Source organism: Eschrichtius robustus, chromosome 11 (assembly GCF_028021215.1).
Source record: "Eschrichtius robustus isolate mEscRob2 chromosome 11, mEscRob2.pri, whole genome shotgun sequence".
NCBI classification, from domain to species: domain Eukaryota; kingdom Metazoa; phylum Chordata; class Mammalia; order Artiodactyla; family Eschrichtiidae; genus Eschrichtius; species Eschrichtius robustus.
The window spans coordinates 101,164,677-101,181,962 of record NC_090834.1 but is presented as its reverse complement, the minus strand read 5'-3'; the positions used below and the strand labels follow the sequence as shown (position 1 = coordinate 101,181,962).

At 42.2% G+C, this 17,286-nt stretch overlaps 1 protein-coding gene across 1 annotated transcript in view; it reads right to left on the bottom strand.

Moving 5' to 3' along the window:
• Positions 1-17,286, bottom strand: part of PTPRJ (protein tyrosine phosphatase receptor type J) — a 164,729-nt gene that overhangs the window by 15,995 nt on the left and 131,448 nt on the right. The window contains exons 9-15 of the mRNA XM_068556119.1: positions 16,678-16,935; positions 15,638-15,916; positions 13,295-13,585; positions 9,314-9,445; positions 7,520-7,730; positions 7,281-7,405; positions 1,272-1,359 (exon numbers count right to left, since the gene is read on the bottom strand). Of these exons, the coding sequence (XP_068412220.1) occupies positions 1,272-1,359; positions 7,281-7,405; positions 7,520-7,730; positions 9,314-9,445; positions 13,295-13,585; positions 15,638-15,916; positions 16,678-16,935 (1,384 nt within the window). The remainder of the gene's footprint in view (positions 1-1,271; positions 1,360-7,280; positions 7,406-7,519; positions 7,731-9,313; positions 9,446-13,294; positions 13,586-15,637; positions 15,917-16,677; positions 16,936-17,286) is intronic.

The window sequence follows — 17,286 nt, the reverse complement described above, 5'->3', positions numbered from 1 at the left end:
GTATGGGTGTGACTATGGATAACTTCTTTTCTTTGCCCTTCTTTTCTGTTTTTTGTTGTTTTTTTATTTGTTGCCATAAATATGTATAACTTTTCTTTTAATAAGAAACAATAAAGCTGTTTTTGACCCCTCCCTCGGAAAAAAAAAATTAGAATCTAATGCAAAACGATGTAATACGGGCACTGCCTGTCAACCCACGAGAGCAAGGCGGTGGCAGAAGACCAGGCGTAGGATGCATTAGAAACCCTGGGCCAGGATGAAATCCCCTGGCTGGCAGCACCCGATAACAGAGAATAAATCCCAGCTGATGCACAGGCTTCACACCCTGCATGGTCAGGCAGGAGGGTGTGCAATGAAAAGCAAAGACCAGGTTCAAGTCCATTTCCACACTTCCTACACTCAGCTTCTGCATCCTTGTAATGGGCTTGGGAGACCTGCCTCATAGAGCCTCATGCATGAGAGACTTCATGGAAAGCACAAGTCCAGGCACACAGTAAGTGCTCAAGACAGAGTTGCTATTTTCACTATTTAACTACCCCAAAGAGTAACTGTACTGATAAAATAATAATAGCATAAGAGGTATAAGATACTGTCAAAGCACTTTTTTTTATTTAATGCTCCTCAGCGTCACGAGTTAGGCACTGTTACCATCCCCATATCATAGATTATCCAAGACATTAAAGCCAAGCTCCCTAACCGCCAGTCAGAGACAGAGCATGTGTTCAAACTTAGCTGACTCTAAAACGCCATCTCTTAACACTCTGGTTTGTGAACTAGAACGCCTGTTTGAAAGCAGCCCCCTCTGTTGCAGTGTTTACCATGACCTAATGCTTTAAAACCCTCCAGCTCACAGGGACTTCCCTGGTGGTCCAGTGGTTAAGACTCTGAGCTCCCAATGCAGGGGGCCTGGGTTCGATCCCCGGTCAGGAAACTAGATCCTACATGCATGCCGCAACTAAGGTGCCCTGAAGCCCCAACTAAGGAGCCTGCCTGCCGCAACTAAGACCCGGTGCAACCAAATAAATAAACATATTAAAAAAATAATAAATGCTTTTAAAAAAATTTTGTTTAATAAATAAATAAATAAAATTAAAACCCTCCAGCTCAGAGACTGAGATGAAATAAGACTGGCCAGACGGTGAAGACTCTGGATGATGGGGACCTGGGGGCTCATTATACTATCCCTTCCACCTGTGTTGACTGTCTGGTTACCCACAATACAAAGCTCCTTTTAAAAGTAGGATAATATTGTTAACATAAGCAATAGTCACCTTTTCTTTCTCCAGAAGAGGAAGCCTCCTACGGCCACAATAACCAAGGCACCAAAGATACATCCAAACACTGCTCCACATATGACACCTGGGAAAAGTCCAAATGGGAGGCACTTCAAGAGGTGTTCACAGACAACTAGAGAAGATCATACTAAAGTGAAGTCAGTCAGAAAGAGGAAGACATGCCATATGATATCACTTTTATGTGGAATCGAAAATATGACAAAAATGAACCTATCTACGAAATAGAAACAGACTCACAGACACAGAGAACAGACTTGTGGTTGCCAACGGGGAGGGAGGTGGGGGAGGGAAGGACTGGGAGTTTGGGATTAGCAGATGCAAACTATTACATATAGGATGGATAAACAACAAGGTCCTACTGTAGAGCACAGGGAACTATATTCAATATCCTGTGATAAACCATAATGGAAAAGAATATGAAAAAGAATATATATGTGTATAACTGAATCACTTTGCTGTGCACCAGAAACTAACAACATTGTAAATCAACTATATTTCAATAAATTTCTTTTTGAACTTTATTTTATTCATTTTTTTATACAGCAGGTTCCTATTAGTCATCAGTTTTATCCACAACAGTGTATACATGTCAATCCCAATCACCCAACTCATCACAACACCACCACCAACCCCCCGCCGCTTTCCCCCCTTGGTGTCCATATGTCTGTTCTCTACATCTGTGTCTCATTTTCTGCCCTGCAAACCAGTTCATCTGTACCATTTTTCTAGGTTCCACATATATGCGTTAATATACGATATTTGTTTTTCTCTTTCTGACTTAACTTCACTCTGTATGACAGTCTCTAGATCCATCCACGTCTCAACAAATGACCCAATATCGTTCCTTTTTATGTCTGAGTAATATTCCATTGTATATATGTACCACATCTTCTTTATCCATTTGTCTGTCGATGGGCATTTAGGATGCTTCCATGACCTGGCTATTGTAAATAGTGCTGCAATGAACATTGGCGTGCATGTGTCTTTTTGAATTATGGTTTTCTCTGGGTATATGCCCAGTAGTGGGATTGCTGGGTCAAATGGTAATTCTATTTTTAGTTTTTAAAGGAACCTCCATACTGGTCTCCATAGTGGCTGTGTCAATTTACATTCCCACCAACAGTGTAGGAGGATTCCCTTTTCTCCACACCCTCTCCAGCATTTGCTGTTTGTAGATTTTCTGATGATGCCCATTCTAACTGGTGTGAGGTGATAACTCATTGTAGTTTTGATTTGCATTTCTCTAATAATTAGTGATGTTGAGCAGCTTTTCATGTGCTTCTTGGTCATCTGTTTGTCTTCTTTGGAGAAATGTCTATTTAGGTCTTCTGCCCATTTTTGGATTGGGTTGTTTGTTTCTTTAATATTGAGCTGCATGAGCTGTTTATATATTTTGGAGATTAATCCTTTGTCCATTGATTCGTTTGCAAATATTTTCTCCCATTCTGAGGGTTGTCTTTTTGTCTTGTTTATGGTTTCCTTTGCTGTGCAAAAGCTTTGAAGCTTCATTAGGGCCCATTTGTTTATTTTTGTTTTTATTTCCATTACTCTAGGAGGTGGATCAAAAAAGATCTTGCTGTGATTTATGTCAGAGAGTGTTCTTCCTATGTTTTCCTCTAAGAGTTTTATAGTGTCCGGTCTTACATTTAGGTCTCTAATCCATTTTGAGTTTGTTTTTGTGTATGGTGTTAGGGAGTGTTCTAATTTCATTCTTTTACATGTAGCTGTCCAGTTTTCCCAGCACCACTTATTGAAGAGACTGTCTTTTCTCCATTGTATATCCTTGCCTCCTTTGTCATAGATTAGTTGACCATAGGTGTGTGGGTTTATGTCTGGGCTTTCTATCTTGTTCCATTGATCTGTTTCTGTTTTTGTGCCAGTACCATATTGTCTTGATTACTGTAGCTTTATAGGATAGTCTGAAGTCAGGAAGTCTGATTCCTCCAGCTCCATTTTTTCCCCTCAAGACTGCTTTGGCTATTCGGGGTCTTTTGTGTCTCCATACAAATTTTAAATTTTTTGTCCTAGTTCCATAAAAAATGTCATTGGTAATTTCATAGGGATTGCATTGAATCTGTAGATTGCTTTGGGTAGTATAGTCATTTTCATAATATTGACTCTTCCAATCCAAGAACATGGTATATCTCTCCATCTGTTGGTATCATCTTTAATTTCTTTCATCAGTGTCTTATAGTTTCCTGCATACAGGTCTTTTGTCTCCCTAGGTAGGTTTATTCCTAGGTATTTTATTCTTTGTTGCAGCGGTAAATGGGAGCGTTTCCTTAATTTCTCTTTCAGATTTTTCATCATTAGTGTACAGGAATGCAAGAGATTTTTGTGCATTAATTTTGTATCCTGCAACTTTACCAAGTTCATTGATTAGCTCTAGTAGTTTTCTGGTGGCATCTTAAGGATTCTCTATGTATAGTATCGTGTCATCTGCAAACAGTGACAGTTTTACTTCTTCTTTTCCAATTTGTATTCCTTTTGTTTCTTTTTCTTCTCTGATTGCCATGGCTAGGACTTCCAAAACTATGTTGAATAATAGTGGCGAGAGTGGACATCCTTGTCTTGTTCCTGATCTTAGAGGAAATGCTTTCAGTTTTTCACCATTGAGAATGACGTTTGCTGTAGGTTTGTCGTATATGGCCTTTATTATGTTGTGGTAGGCTCCCTCTATGCCCACTTTCTGGAGAGTTTTTATCATAAATGGGTGTTGAATTTTGTCAAAAGCTTTTTCTGCATCTATTGAGATGATCATATGGTTTTTATTCTTCAATTTGTTAATATGGTGTATCACACTGATTGATTTGCATATATTGAAGAATCTTTGCATCCCTGGGATAAATCTCACTTCACCATGGTGTATGATCTTTTTAATGTGTTGTTGGATTCTGTTTGCTAGTATTTTGTTGAGGATTCTTGCATCTATATTCATCAGTGATATTGGTCTGTAATTTTCTTTTTTTGTAGTATCTTTGTCTGGTTTTGGTATCAGGGTGATGGTGGCCTCGTAGAATGAGTATGGGAGTGTTCCTTCCTCTGCAATATTTTGGAAGAGTTTGAGAAGGATGGGTGTTAGCTCTTCTCTAAATGTTTGATAGAATTCACCTGTGAAGCCATCTGGTCCTGGACTTTTGTTTGTTGGAAGATTTTTAATCACAGTTTCAATTTCATTACTTGTGATTTGTCTGTCCATATTTTCTATTTCTTCCTGGTTCAGTCTTGGAAGGTTATACCTTTCTAAGAATTTGTCCATTTCTTCCAGGTTGTCCATTTTATTGGCATAGACTTGCTTGTAGTAGTCTCTTAGGATGCTCTGTATTTCTGCGGTGTCTGTTGTAACTTCTCCTTTTTCATTTCTAATTGTATTGATTTGAGTCCTCTCCCTCTTTTTCTTGATGAGTCTGGCTAATGGTTTATCAATTTTGTTTATCTTCTCAAAGAACCAGCTTTTAGTTTTATTGATCTTTGCTATTGTTTTCTTTGTTTCTACTTCATTTATTTCTGCTCTGATCTTTATGATTTCTTTCCTTCTGCTAACTTTGGGTTTTGTTTGTTCTTCTTTCTCTAGTTCCTTTAGGTGTAAGGTTAGATTGTTTATTTGATCTTTTTCTTGTTTATTGAGGTGACCTTGAATTTTTATGAGCTTCCCTCTTAGAACTGCTTTTGCTGCATCCCAGAGGTTTTGGATCATTGTGTTTTCATTGTCATTTGTCTCTAGGTATTTTTTGATTTCCTCTTTGATTTCTTCAGTGATCTCTTGGTTATTTAGTAACATATTGTTTAGCCTCCCTGTGTTTGTGTTTTTATGGTTTTTTCCCTGTAATTCATTTCTAATCTCATAGCGCTGTGGTGAGAAAAGATGCTTGATATGATTTCAATTTTCTTAAATTTACTGAGGCTTAATTTGTGACCCAAGATGTGATCTATCCTAGAAAATGTTCCATGCGCACTTGAGAAGAAAGTGTAATCTGCTGTTTTTGGATGGAATGTCCTATAAATATCAATTAAATCTATCTGGTCTATTGTGTCATTTAAAGCTTCTGTTTCCTTATTTATTTTCATTTTGGATGATCTGTCCATTGGTGTAAGTGAGGTGTTAATGTCCCCCAGTATTATGGTGTTACTGTCAATTTCCTCTTTTATAGCTGTTAGCAGTTGCCTTATGTATTGAGGTGCTCCTATGTTGGGTGCATATATATTTATAATTGTTATATCTTCTTCTTGGATTGATCCCTTGATCATTATGTAGTGTCCTTCCTTGTCTCTTGTAACATTCTTTATTTTAAAGTCTATTTTATCTGATAGGACTATTGCTACTCCAGCTTTCTTTTGATTTCCATTTGCATGGAATATCTTCTTCCACCCCCTCACTTTCAGTCTGAATGTATCCCTAGGTCTGAAGTGGGTCTCTTGTAGACATCATATATATGGGTCTTGTTTTTGTATCCACTCAGCAAGCCTGTGTCTTTTGGTTGGAGCATTTAACCCATTCATGTTTAAGGTAATTATTGATATGAATGCTCCTATGACCATTTTCTTAATTGTTTTGGTTTTGTTTTTGTAGGTCCTTTTCTTCTCTTGTGTTTCCCACTTAGAGAAGTTCCTTTAGCATTTGTTGTAGAGCTGGTTTGGTGGTGCTGAATTCTCTTAGCTTTTGCTTGTCTGTAAAGCTTTTGATTTCTCCTTCGAATCTGAATGAGATCCTTGCCGAGTAGAGTAATCTTGGTTGTAGGTTCTTCCCTTTCATCACTTTAAGTATATCATGCCACTCCCTTCTGGCTTGTAGAGTTTCTGCTGAGAAATCAGCTGTTAACCTTATGGGAGTTCCCTTGTATGTTATTTGTCGTTTTCCCCTTGCTGCTTTCAATAATTTTTCTTTGTCTTTAGTTTTTGCCAATTTGATTACTATGTGTCTCGGCGTGTTTCTCCTTGGGTTTATCCTGTATGGGACTCTCTGTGCTTCCTGGACTTGGGTGGCTATTTCCTTTCCCACGTTAGGGAAGTTTTCGACTATAATCTCTTCAAATATTTTCTCTGGTCCTTTCTCTCTCTCTTCTCCTTCGGAGACCCCTATAATGCGAATGTTGTTGCGTTTAATGTTGTCCCAGAGGTCTCTTAGGCTGTCTTCATTTCTTTTCATTCTTTTTTCTTTATTCTCTTCCGCCGCAGTGAATTCCACCATTCTGTCTTCCAGGTCACATATCCATTCTTCTGCCTCAGTTATTCTGCTATTGATTCCTTCTAGTGTAGTTTTCATTTCAGTTATTGTATTGTTCATCTCTGTTTGTTTGTTCTTTAATTCTTCTAGATCTTTGTTAAACATTTCTTTCATCTTCTCGATCTTTGCCTCCATTCTTTTTCCGAGGTCCTGGATCATCTTCACTATCATTATTCTGAATTCTGTTTCTGGAAGGTTGCCTATCTCCACTTCATTTAGTTGTTTTTCTGGGGTTTTATCTTGTTCCTTCATCTGGTACATAGCCCTCTGCCTTTTCATCTTGTCTCTCTTTCTGTGACTGTGGTTTTTGTTCCACAGGCTGCAGGATTGTAGTTCTTCTTGCTTCTGCTGTCTGCCCTCTCTCAATAAATTTTTTAAAAATAAAATAAAATGGGGGTTGGACAAGATGATTCCCATGGCTCCTTCTGATCCTAATATTCAAGGGTTCCATGCACTAAAAGTCACATGTGTGTCTGGTACATGGGCACACAAATGACTACACGGAGAAAAAAGGACCCAACAGTGTTTGCCGATTGGAAGTGTAACTGGAATTCAGAGAAGGGAGTGTCGTGGGCGGGGCCTGTGGGGACCTCAGAAGAGGAAGCTGAGCTGGGTCCTCATGGCCCAGTGACATCTCAGCTTCTGAGAGGAGAGACCAAGCTCTCCAACCCTCCTGGGGGCCCCAGGGAGGTGTGCAGACCCCCACGCTCCTGTGGATACTGGAAGCAAAAAGTCAATGCATTGCTAAGATGCTCCTCTACCTGGATCCTGGGGCAAGAAAACAGCATCTGAATAGCGACTGAAGGACACGTAGCTCTCAGCCCCGTCTATGAGTCCATCACCTTGAGGGTTGAAGGTAATATTGGTGAAGCCAGCCACAGAAGCCCTGTGGGGTGACAAGAGGAAAGAGGGGTGGCTGAGAAGTGTCTGATGGCCCAGGCACATATAGTTTTTCACTCAGAGGCCCAGCCCCCAAAGGGCAAGAACCACAAGGCATTACCGATAGGAACCCAGAGGTTCCAGCTTCCCGTTGTAATAGCCGTGCGTGGTGGACTCATTCCCAACATTGATTTCGTATCTCAAGACTTCAGATAAGCCCTGAGAACATCTTTTTTCTTCTGTTGTTATGAGGTATGTCACATAAGTATCCGAGTCCCCCTTTTTGAAATCTTCGTACGTATATCTCAATACATCTGCTGACGGGTGAACAGCTAAGAAAGGCACACAGAAGGAAAGCCATAAGAAAGTGATTGCAGAGATTTAAGTCTCCCTCGTTTCTAAATAATGACCAGGCTGATGGTGGTGACAGCTGCCATGTCTCACGTATGCTCTCCCTGCCAGGTTTTCCTTATATTAAGTTCTAAGGGCTTTACTTACATTAACTCATTTAATCCCCACAATAATCTCATCGCATAGGCTTACTACCCCCATTTTACAGGTGGGAAAATGAGACACAGACAGCTAAAAAGACCTGGGCCCCAAGCTGCACTGCCTACGTGGTAGAGTCGTATTTCTAACCCAGACCACCTGATGCAGAGGGTGTGATCTCATCCATCACAGGCTGGTACTGGTCAGGCTGGTCAGTATGCAATATCATCTCCCCTGTTCAGCAAAGGTCTGAGCTTGGGATTTGCTGAATACCTTCACAGCAAAATGACTAGGTGTTTGAAACAGACCCAAAACAAAAGACAGAAAGAGAGAGAGAGAGAGAGAGATCTCAATGTCTCTTTTTGAGATTTAGCTGCAGGTTTACAACACCAGCAAATCCCTTGTCTTCCTGGATCCCCGCAGCCCTGACAGTGTGTTTGAGCTCTGTCTTCTTCGGGGAGATGAGGACAGCATCACAGGCCGTGAGACTGGGCAGGGGTGGCACTGCATAATTCACAGTTAGTTTAAAGAATCGCCAAAAACAGCAAAACTCTGCACTTTTTTTCTTTTTTTTGGCCGCGGGATCTTATTTCCCCGACCGGGGATTGAACCCGGGCCCCTGGTATTGAAAGCACCGAGTCCTAACCACTGGACTGCCAGGGAATTTCCAAAACTCACCGCTTTAAACCCAGACCTTGGGCAAAGCACCCACACACAGCTAACAAAGACACCCTCAAATCATTCCCGTCTCACTTCCAGGGAATGTAATGGAGCCCTTTAAGGAAAAGCAGCATTTAATCCACCTCCTCTCTCAGCTATGACAATGCTCTTTGCAAGTTCCCACTACAAATGCAAATCTTTTCCTTTTTTCTTCCAAGAGAAAGTCACCCTTTGAGGATGATTTGTGTGTGCGTGTTCATATGAGTGTGTGTGTGTGTGTGTGTGTGCCTGTGTCTGTGTGTGTGACAAACTTGGTTAAAACTAATATTCTGCCACCTAAAAGACCCTGTGCTGCAAAAGAGATGAAAAACGTAGATCAGAGGTAAGCAAGTCATGGCCATGGGCCAAATCCAGCCAGCCACCCCTTTTGGTAAATACTGGAACAGTCATACTGACTCTTTCTGTATCTTCTGTGGCTGCTTTCACACTACAACAGCAAAGTTGAATAGCTGAGAAGGAGACTGTAGGGCCTGCAAAACTTAGAATGTTTGCTATCTGGCCCTTTACACTAAGTCTGTCAACCTCTGACCTAGCTCATCAGGCAAATGGGTTACACCCACCCACCCCAGGGTGAGTGCCAAAGCGTGGGTCGCAGTATAAAACCAGACGTGTGTTTGTCTCAGGAATGCGTTTCAGTGGGCACAAAAATGGCACCCAGTCACGCCATCACCCACTGGCTGTTTAACCCATAATGACCCCTCCTTACCGTCCCCAGTGGTGAGAATGAGAGCGTAGGCTTTGATGGGTCCGTGGCTGGCTTCAAACCCACTGAATTTGACCTTCACAGAATTGTGACTGACAGATGTAATATTAGGGGATCCATCTGGAGAAGGAGGGTCTGAAACAGAACAAAACAAAACATGATCACCCAACATTTAAAACCAAAGAAGGAACAAAATTATTATGGGGAGGATTTGCTGCAGTGCCCCGCTCAAGTTCTGCCCTTGCTCTGGAAGCTGTGTGCTGGGTTCATGCAAAGCAAATCCAGAAGCAAAGGGCAGGGATGGGAACTGGTGGGGAACAAAGATGGTAAGTCCTGGGGGAGCCTGCCTAGCTGACAATGACCCCTTCAGTGGGTCCAGCCACATTGCCAGGGTGGCCTCCTGGCAGCCTTGTTTGTAGAAGATAACGCGCCTTTTCTATCTTCCCCCAGTCCCTCCTGACCCAGAGAGCCCAGATTCCTTATTTTGAGAATGGGGGCAGAAGAAGGAGAACAAGACGGAGACTGTGTGGGTAGAACTCCAAGGTGAGAACTTGGGAGCTGAAAGCAGACATCTGCCACCACACGGACTTGGCCCCAGGATTGGTTGGTCAGAGAACAATGATGGAGCAGATAGTCACCCAGAAGGAAGCAAAGATGACATGGAGAGAACATACTTTCTCCTGAGACCTGGCTGCATTCCGGCTCTGCACCCTTCACACCAAAGTCCTTGTTTTTTGCTGGGGTAGGTTTAAAACTCTGCCTAGAGAAATCCAACTGACCCTCTTCCCGGAAACCAGAAAAGCCCACACGAGAACATTCCGTGATTGGCCTTCATGATCTTGTGCCTCACCTTCCCAAGCTAAGCTTGTGAAGCCACTCTCTAAATTAACACTAAAGGAAGGAAAAGGTGAATTAAAGATGATCTCTCTCCACACACACTCTCTCTACCTAAATTTGTCTCCCACATACAGTTTGAGTGTTTCTGTCATTATAATAACCAAGATTCAGGGAGACTGAGAAAACTGAACTCCAAAAAAAAAAAAGACCATAACACAATTCTCCAAGTGTAGCTGTCCAATACGGCAGCCACTAACCACATGTACCCATTAAGCACTTGAAAGGTGACAGGCCCAAGTTTGGACATAAAGTATCTCATTAATAACTCACTTTATACAAATTACATGTTGAAATGATAACATTTTTAATATACTGAGTTAAATAAAATGTGATCAAAACTCATTTCAGCTCCTCCTTTTTTTTTTTTTTTTTCTGGCCACGCCAGGCTGCTTGTGGGATCTTAGTTCTCCGACCAGGGATCGAACCCGGGCCCCCGGAAGTGAAAGCACAGAGTTCTAACCACTGAACCGCCAGGGAATTTCCAGCCGCTCCTTTTTACAGTTTCTTAATGTGGCTCCTAGAAAAGTTTTTATTATACAGGAGGCTCACATGATTTTCTATTGGAAGGCACAGCTCTAAACCATCCTTCAGCAACCTCTCAAGTAACTGACCGCAGTGACCACTTGGAGGCGCTGTCCAACGTCTAAGTGTCAACTGCCTCAACAGACACTTCCTAGCACCAGCTCCCACACCGTCCACAGCTCTATGCCTTTTGGCGGGCCAGCGAGGAGTCCCCAGCTCCCTGCCCCAAGACAGCTCACCCACCTCAAAGCCTGGAAATCCTTTCCTTCTCACTGCTTATCTCAGTCCTACACTAGAGGGATCTTGACGGCCACGCTCACCATAGTGCCCCTTACCCAGGCACACAGTAAGCAATCAACAAGTGTTGGCTAAAAGACCATCGCTCCGACTCTCCCCGGTTTACCCATCCCACCACCACTTCCTGCCTCTCTCAGAGAAAATGCAGCTCCACTTTTATGTAAAATAAAAAAGTGTCAAAGTTGTACATTTAAAAAGCATGCTAAATATGTACATAAAAATTTATCTGAGGAAAGGGAGCTACAGATTAAAAAGTGAGAGAATCACTGGACTAAAAAATGCTGAGTGGTCATTATCTAACCCTACCACGCACTGCTCAGCTTCAGAAACAACTAACTCTAACAAGCTCCTTCCCTTCACTAGGTACTGTGCTCAGCCCTGGAGATACCGGATCAGATATGGTTTATGTTCCTCAGTGGCTTATACCCACTGAGATGACATCATAAAACAGAGAACTACAAAAAAGTACCCAACAAGGTTCACCGTTTCTATTACACTGTAGAGTGCTGCAGAAACACAAAGGATTGTGACCCAGGGCCATCCTATATAGCTGTGTGCTACACAACTCCAAGGAGTCCCACGCACACAGTAGACTATATGAATGGTGTCCCATGGAACTATGCAGTGCACAACTTGACTAGCCATACATGGCAGCTCTGAAGTGATCTTCCACCTACACTACCTCATCTAATTTGTATTAACAGTCCTGGAAGGTAGGTATTATTTCCCCTTTTTTACAACTAAGAAAAACAAGGCTCAGAGAGGTTAAGCAGCTTTTCTGAGATCACACAGCTGGTAAAAGGTAGACTTTACAATCAAACCCAGGTCTGCCTAAGCCCAAGGCTCTGTCAATAGAATCCCTCAGCCATTTTCCAAGTCAGTGTCCCTGAAGTAAGAAGCCTTTTCTTCTTACTATTTCAACCACCAAGTCTTTAGAAATTGTCTGGAAACATTCTGATACCCTAAAGGATATAGTATATCCAGTATTCAAAAAGCACAAAGCAAAACCAACTCAACCAGGTTGACCTAAGACATAATTTTGGCAAAGACACAGGGAGCGAAAGACAGATAAAAAGGAAACAAAGAATGAATATAACAAAACAGATACAGACTCATAGATAAAGAAAACAAACTGGTGGTTACCAGTGGGGAGAGGGGAGGGGGGAGGGGCAAGACAGGGGGAGGGGATTAAGAGGTACAAACTACTATGTATGAAATAAATAAGTGACAAAGATATACTGTACAGCACAGTGAATACAGCCAATATCGTATAATAACTTTAAATGCAGTATAATCTATAAAAATCATGAATCACTATGTTGTACACCTGAAACTAATATAATATTGTAAATCAACCATATCTCAATTAAAACAAAAAAAAGCAAAGAAGTAATTTTTTCCAAGTTCAAAATAAAAGGTGGTCATGAAAAGATTAACTAGGGGGATCTCTCATGAATGATCCCATTTCCCAAAACAGCTGGGGAGCTTGTTAATACAGATACTAGGGAAATATGAATCTTGACTGAATATCTATCTGATAACAGTATAAAAAAAAAAAAAAGAAAGAAAAAAAAAAGGATTGTTGGGAGTTCCCTGGTGGCCTAGAAGTTAGGATTCTGGGCTTTCACTGCTGTGGCCCAGGTTCAATCCCTGGTCAGGGAACTGAGATCTCGCAAGCCACGCAGCATGGCCAAAAAAAAAAGTATTGTTAAATTTTTAAGGGTAATGGCAATAGTAATGTGGCTATGTTTGAAAGAAAGGGAAAAGGAGTCTCTATCTTGCAGCAATACATACTGAAAAACTTACAAGTAAAACTATAGAATAACCAGGACTGGTCTCAAAGAAGTCCAATAAGGGAGGAGCGGATATAAATGAAACAAGATTGGTCAAATGCTCACAAATGTTCAGCTGAGTGATGATGGGTACGTGGATCCCATTATACTGTCCTTTGCTTTCGTGTATATTTGAACATTTTAGGGGAACTTACCTAAAAGAAAAGGTGGCAACAAATTATTCTGTAAAACGAAGGAAACTTTTGGAATGTAAAAAATTCCCTCACTAGATTTCTATAGATTATATAGATTCTATAGAATATATAGACTCAATTTCTATAGAATTGGGTTAACAGTCCGTGCCAAAAAAAACCAAATATTTTTGGATAAATTTTTTTTAGAAACAGGTTTCTAGGCCACACTTGTAGACCCTCTGGGTCAGCTTTCCAAGGTGACCACAATGTCACCTGGCCGCCCTGCCCTCCCTCAAGCCCACCTGTGATGCCAGTGAGGCAGGTGTTCTGGGTGGGCGATGCCATCTTGTTACAGGACCGAGCAGTGATGCTGATGTTGTACAAGGTAGAAAAATTCAAATATGTGACTTCCGTCCGGTACTCGGAGCCGTTCTCCGAGGAGCAGCTCTCCAGGTCCGTCATATTTTCCCAGTCTCCGTGGCTGACCTCCAGCTCGAAGCCTGTGTTGGTGCCGAAAGGGCAGGCCCACCTGAGGACCAAGGTTGGCTCTTTGGGGACCACTTCACAGTGGAAGGAGGTTACTGGTGCAGGGTCTGCAAGGCAAGAACAGCACAACATGAGATTCTTGGACTTTTGCCTTTGCAAACACTGAAACTTGGGGAGCAGGAGGTTCCTGGCCCGTTGGTGATGAGGAGACAGCCATGGGGCATGACAGAAGAGGCAGAGGCTGACCTTGAATCGGGCCTTACTGAACTGTGTGACCTTGGGTCAGTCCCCCAACTGTTCTGAGCCTCAACTGCAGGACTGTCTGAGGATTAAATGAAACAGTGGCTGTCAGGGTCCAGGCTGGACGGGCACAGGGCTCCATGAGAGGTAGCGACAATACAGTGGAGGCGGTAGCAACTTCTTCGCCTGCGTCACCTCATTTTGGGGCCCGCCTGACAATCCTTCTGGAACAGGCAGGGTTAATATTGTCCTATTTTGCAGATGAATCAACTGAGGCTTAGAGAGATTAAGCAATTTGCTAAAGATGACATGGCTGGTCAGTGGCGGAGCCAAAACTGGATCTCAGGTTTTCTAAATCCAAGTCCAGCGTGTTTTCTACACATACAACAGGCTAAATAATCCATGGCAAATGGTATCGGTTTCTTCATCTCTAAAATGTGGTGTTATTTGTCTCTACCTACCTGAGGGCCAATAGCGTTTTATTGAGGGCCAACAAAAAACTGATGTAAATGGGAAACTCTGTATTAATGTACTGGGGGTGGGGAGGAATATTATCATTACTTTAATGTTGCCGTGTTTTAAAGCAGGAGAAGTTCTAAAGAGTCACCTAGTGCAACGCCCACATTCTCCACCTGAGGCCTGGAAAGGTAACCTGCCCAATGCACACCTACTCCCACTGTTCCTGTTCCGTCCACCCCCACTCATAAATGCTCATAGATATCTTTCTTTTGCTACAGGCTACAATAATTGTAGCTACGATAAACATTAGCAATGGAAGCCACCCAAATACCAAAGATCAGAGTCTAGACCCGGTGAAAGGAGCCGGAGTTAGCAGAAGGGACTCAAAGCTTCAGGGATCCCTTTAGCCACTCCACGTGAAAACTCAGAGGTCATCAAGGTTCCAGCTCCTACACTACCAGGGAGGCTGATCCGATGAGACCCCTCTTCCCCTTCCAAATCAGCCTAAACACATTTGAATGGCTTGGTCTAAGGAAGAGACGAAGCAGGTGCAAAGAGGGTAGGGAGCAGGGTGCTACACAGACACAGAGGTGATAAAGGCCCCACGATCAAAACTGTGAGCAGACGTACTCACAGCCGTCCAAAAAACATTCCCCGGATTACTCTCTGAAAGTTCCCTCAGTTAAACACACGGCTCTTCTTCCCTTTAAAAGATCACAACTTTTGCATCGAGACATTGAGGATCAAGAAAGGCAAAAAAGCTGAGCATCCATGTTAACAACATCCTTTCCGTCTTCTTCTTCAGCGTAAAAGCCAAACTATGAACTACAGGCCCGGACATCATCCATGCCCTGGCCCGTCACCTCTTGCATCTTGGGCCTCACCTCCTACCCCTCCCCCTCTTGCTCCCATGGATCCACCTCTGCCACCCTGACCTCCTGCTCTTTCTTCAATACAGTAGGCATGCTCCAGGCTCGGCACCCCAGCACTGGCTGCCCCTCTGCCTGTAATGCTCTACGCCCCAACATTCACATGGCCTGCTTTACACCCTTCAAGTCTTTGATCAAAAGTCACCTTTTCAATGAAGCCTTCCCAAGATAAACATCTCATTTCCCCCGTCCTTGTTTATTTCCCCCTCCTTAGTAATCATCAGCTAATAACCTATTTATCTTGTTTATTATGTCTTCCCTACCAGAATAAAAGTTCCAGAAAGGCAGGGACTTGTCTGGGTCCTTTAACAGTGCCTGGCATATAGTAAATGCTCAATACATATCTGTTGAATGAATAAATGATGCGGGCAGCAAGACAGCACTAAAAAGCTAATAGGATGCTCAAAGAGAGCTTGGGGTCTATTATCACACACCACACAAAAGCTAATCAACTAGAGTTTATTTCAAGAACCTACGTGCAAGTCCAGCATCACACAAGAAGGAGTCCAAGAGGCACGTGGGACTACTCACCTGTACAGAATGACTGCCAGCCAGGTGCCAGTGACTCGGTGACATTCCCCACCTGTGTGAAGATCTCTACGGTGTATGAGGAGCCAGGTGTTAACTCGGTGACTGTAGCACAGGTGGTGCCGATGCCTGTGACTATTGGTGTGGCCTTGCTGGAATTTCCATCCTGCTCAATAAGAAGGCGGTAGGTGTACCTGAAAGAGGCTTTATCAAAGTTCTGCCAGTTTAAGGTTGCTGCTGTGGTGTTGGTCCTTACTTCAATGTTGGACACATTGCTGGGCCCTTAGTTTTTTTTTAAAAAAAAAAAAAAAAAAAAAAGCATGGATTAGCTTGAACCATTTTATTATTTGCATATAAAAATAGCCAGAAAATTAAATTTAATTTAATAAAAAATAAAAATAGCCTGGCTCCTTTTGGGAGAGAATAAATAAAGCTAATATTTGCTGGACTCGAAAGATAGAACGCTTTCCAAAAAAGACATTCAGAAAATAATTATACAGATTAAATCTCAAAAGAATGAAAGTTTTTCAGGCTTCTTTTAATAGTTTATCTGAAATATATTTTCAAGATGTAATTTCTATCTGTTTTTGAAATATGATTAACGAAAGAGAAAAACATATGAAAAAGACATTATGAACTACCATTTCTACCATATATTTAGGTCAAATATTACCAAAGTACTTCCCTCACTTTTGCATGCAAAGCGCCTCATTTGGGCTGCATCTTCCAATGCCAACATGACAGGGTGACCCTCCTCTAGTCTGTATTCCAGACTAGAGAATGAATAGTCATGTTTTCCATGCTTATGGGATCCCTTTCTGCTTCAGAAGACAATTCCAAGTTCATATGGCTCAGCACCAAGTGCCCCAAGAGCACAGAAGAACATTTGCTGAGGCTGATGTTTTCAGCTTACACAGTTTCACATTCTACCTGGAGCCCAGAAACACAAGAGCCTCTTATTCCATCATTTAACCAATGCTTACTTCCTATCCTCCAAGTGAAAGGGAGAATACTCCCTTAGGAGGGTGTTCTAAGACACTTACGTGTGTACTGTGCAGTGGAGTTGGATTGCCCCCGGGTATCGTTCATTTCTGGGAAGATTGTGATGTTATATAAGGTGCCCGGGATCAGGCCCCCGAGAGTGATCGCTTCATGAGAACTATTTGTCTTGTTAAAGCTGTGCTCAGACTGTATCACTACACAGTAGATGTACCCAGTAACATTGTCTGTATTCTGCCACGCCAACTGCATGTCGGTTGTGGTGACATTAACCACACGGATATCAAACACTGCACTGAGGTCTGGTCAGAGGAAAGGAAGAAAAAAGGAAGTCTATTAATGACCATCATAACATCCAGCTTTATTCCAAAGAGTCTGACAAGAGAACTTGCTCTTTTGCCATCAAACCCTCAAATGAGTTCACATAGGGCAAACTCTAAAACTTAGGTGAGAAACACACACACTCAGTTCTTTCAAGAATTTTGGCTCTTCTGTAACACAGATGAACTTACCAGCTTATTCTATCAGTTTTCTGGTCTTTTGCTTTTGTCATAGAGATGCCCCCTTCGGGGGTCTTCTGGAGTGGAAATCATGGTCAGTTTCTTGATCTGAGTGCTAGTGACCAGATGGGTTCTGTTTGTGAAGATTCATCA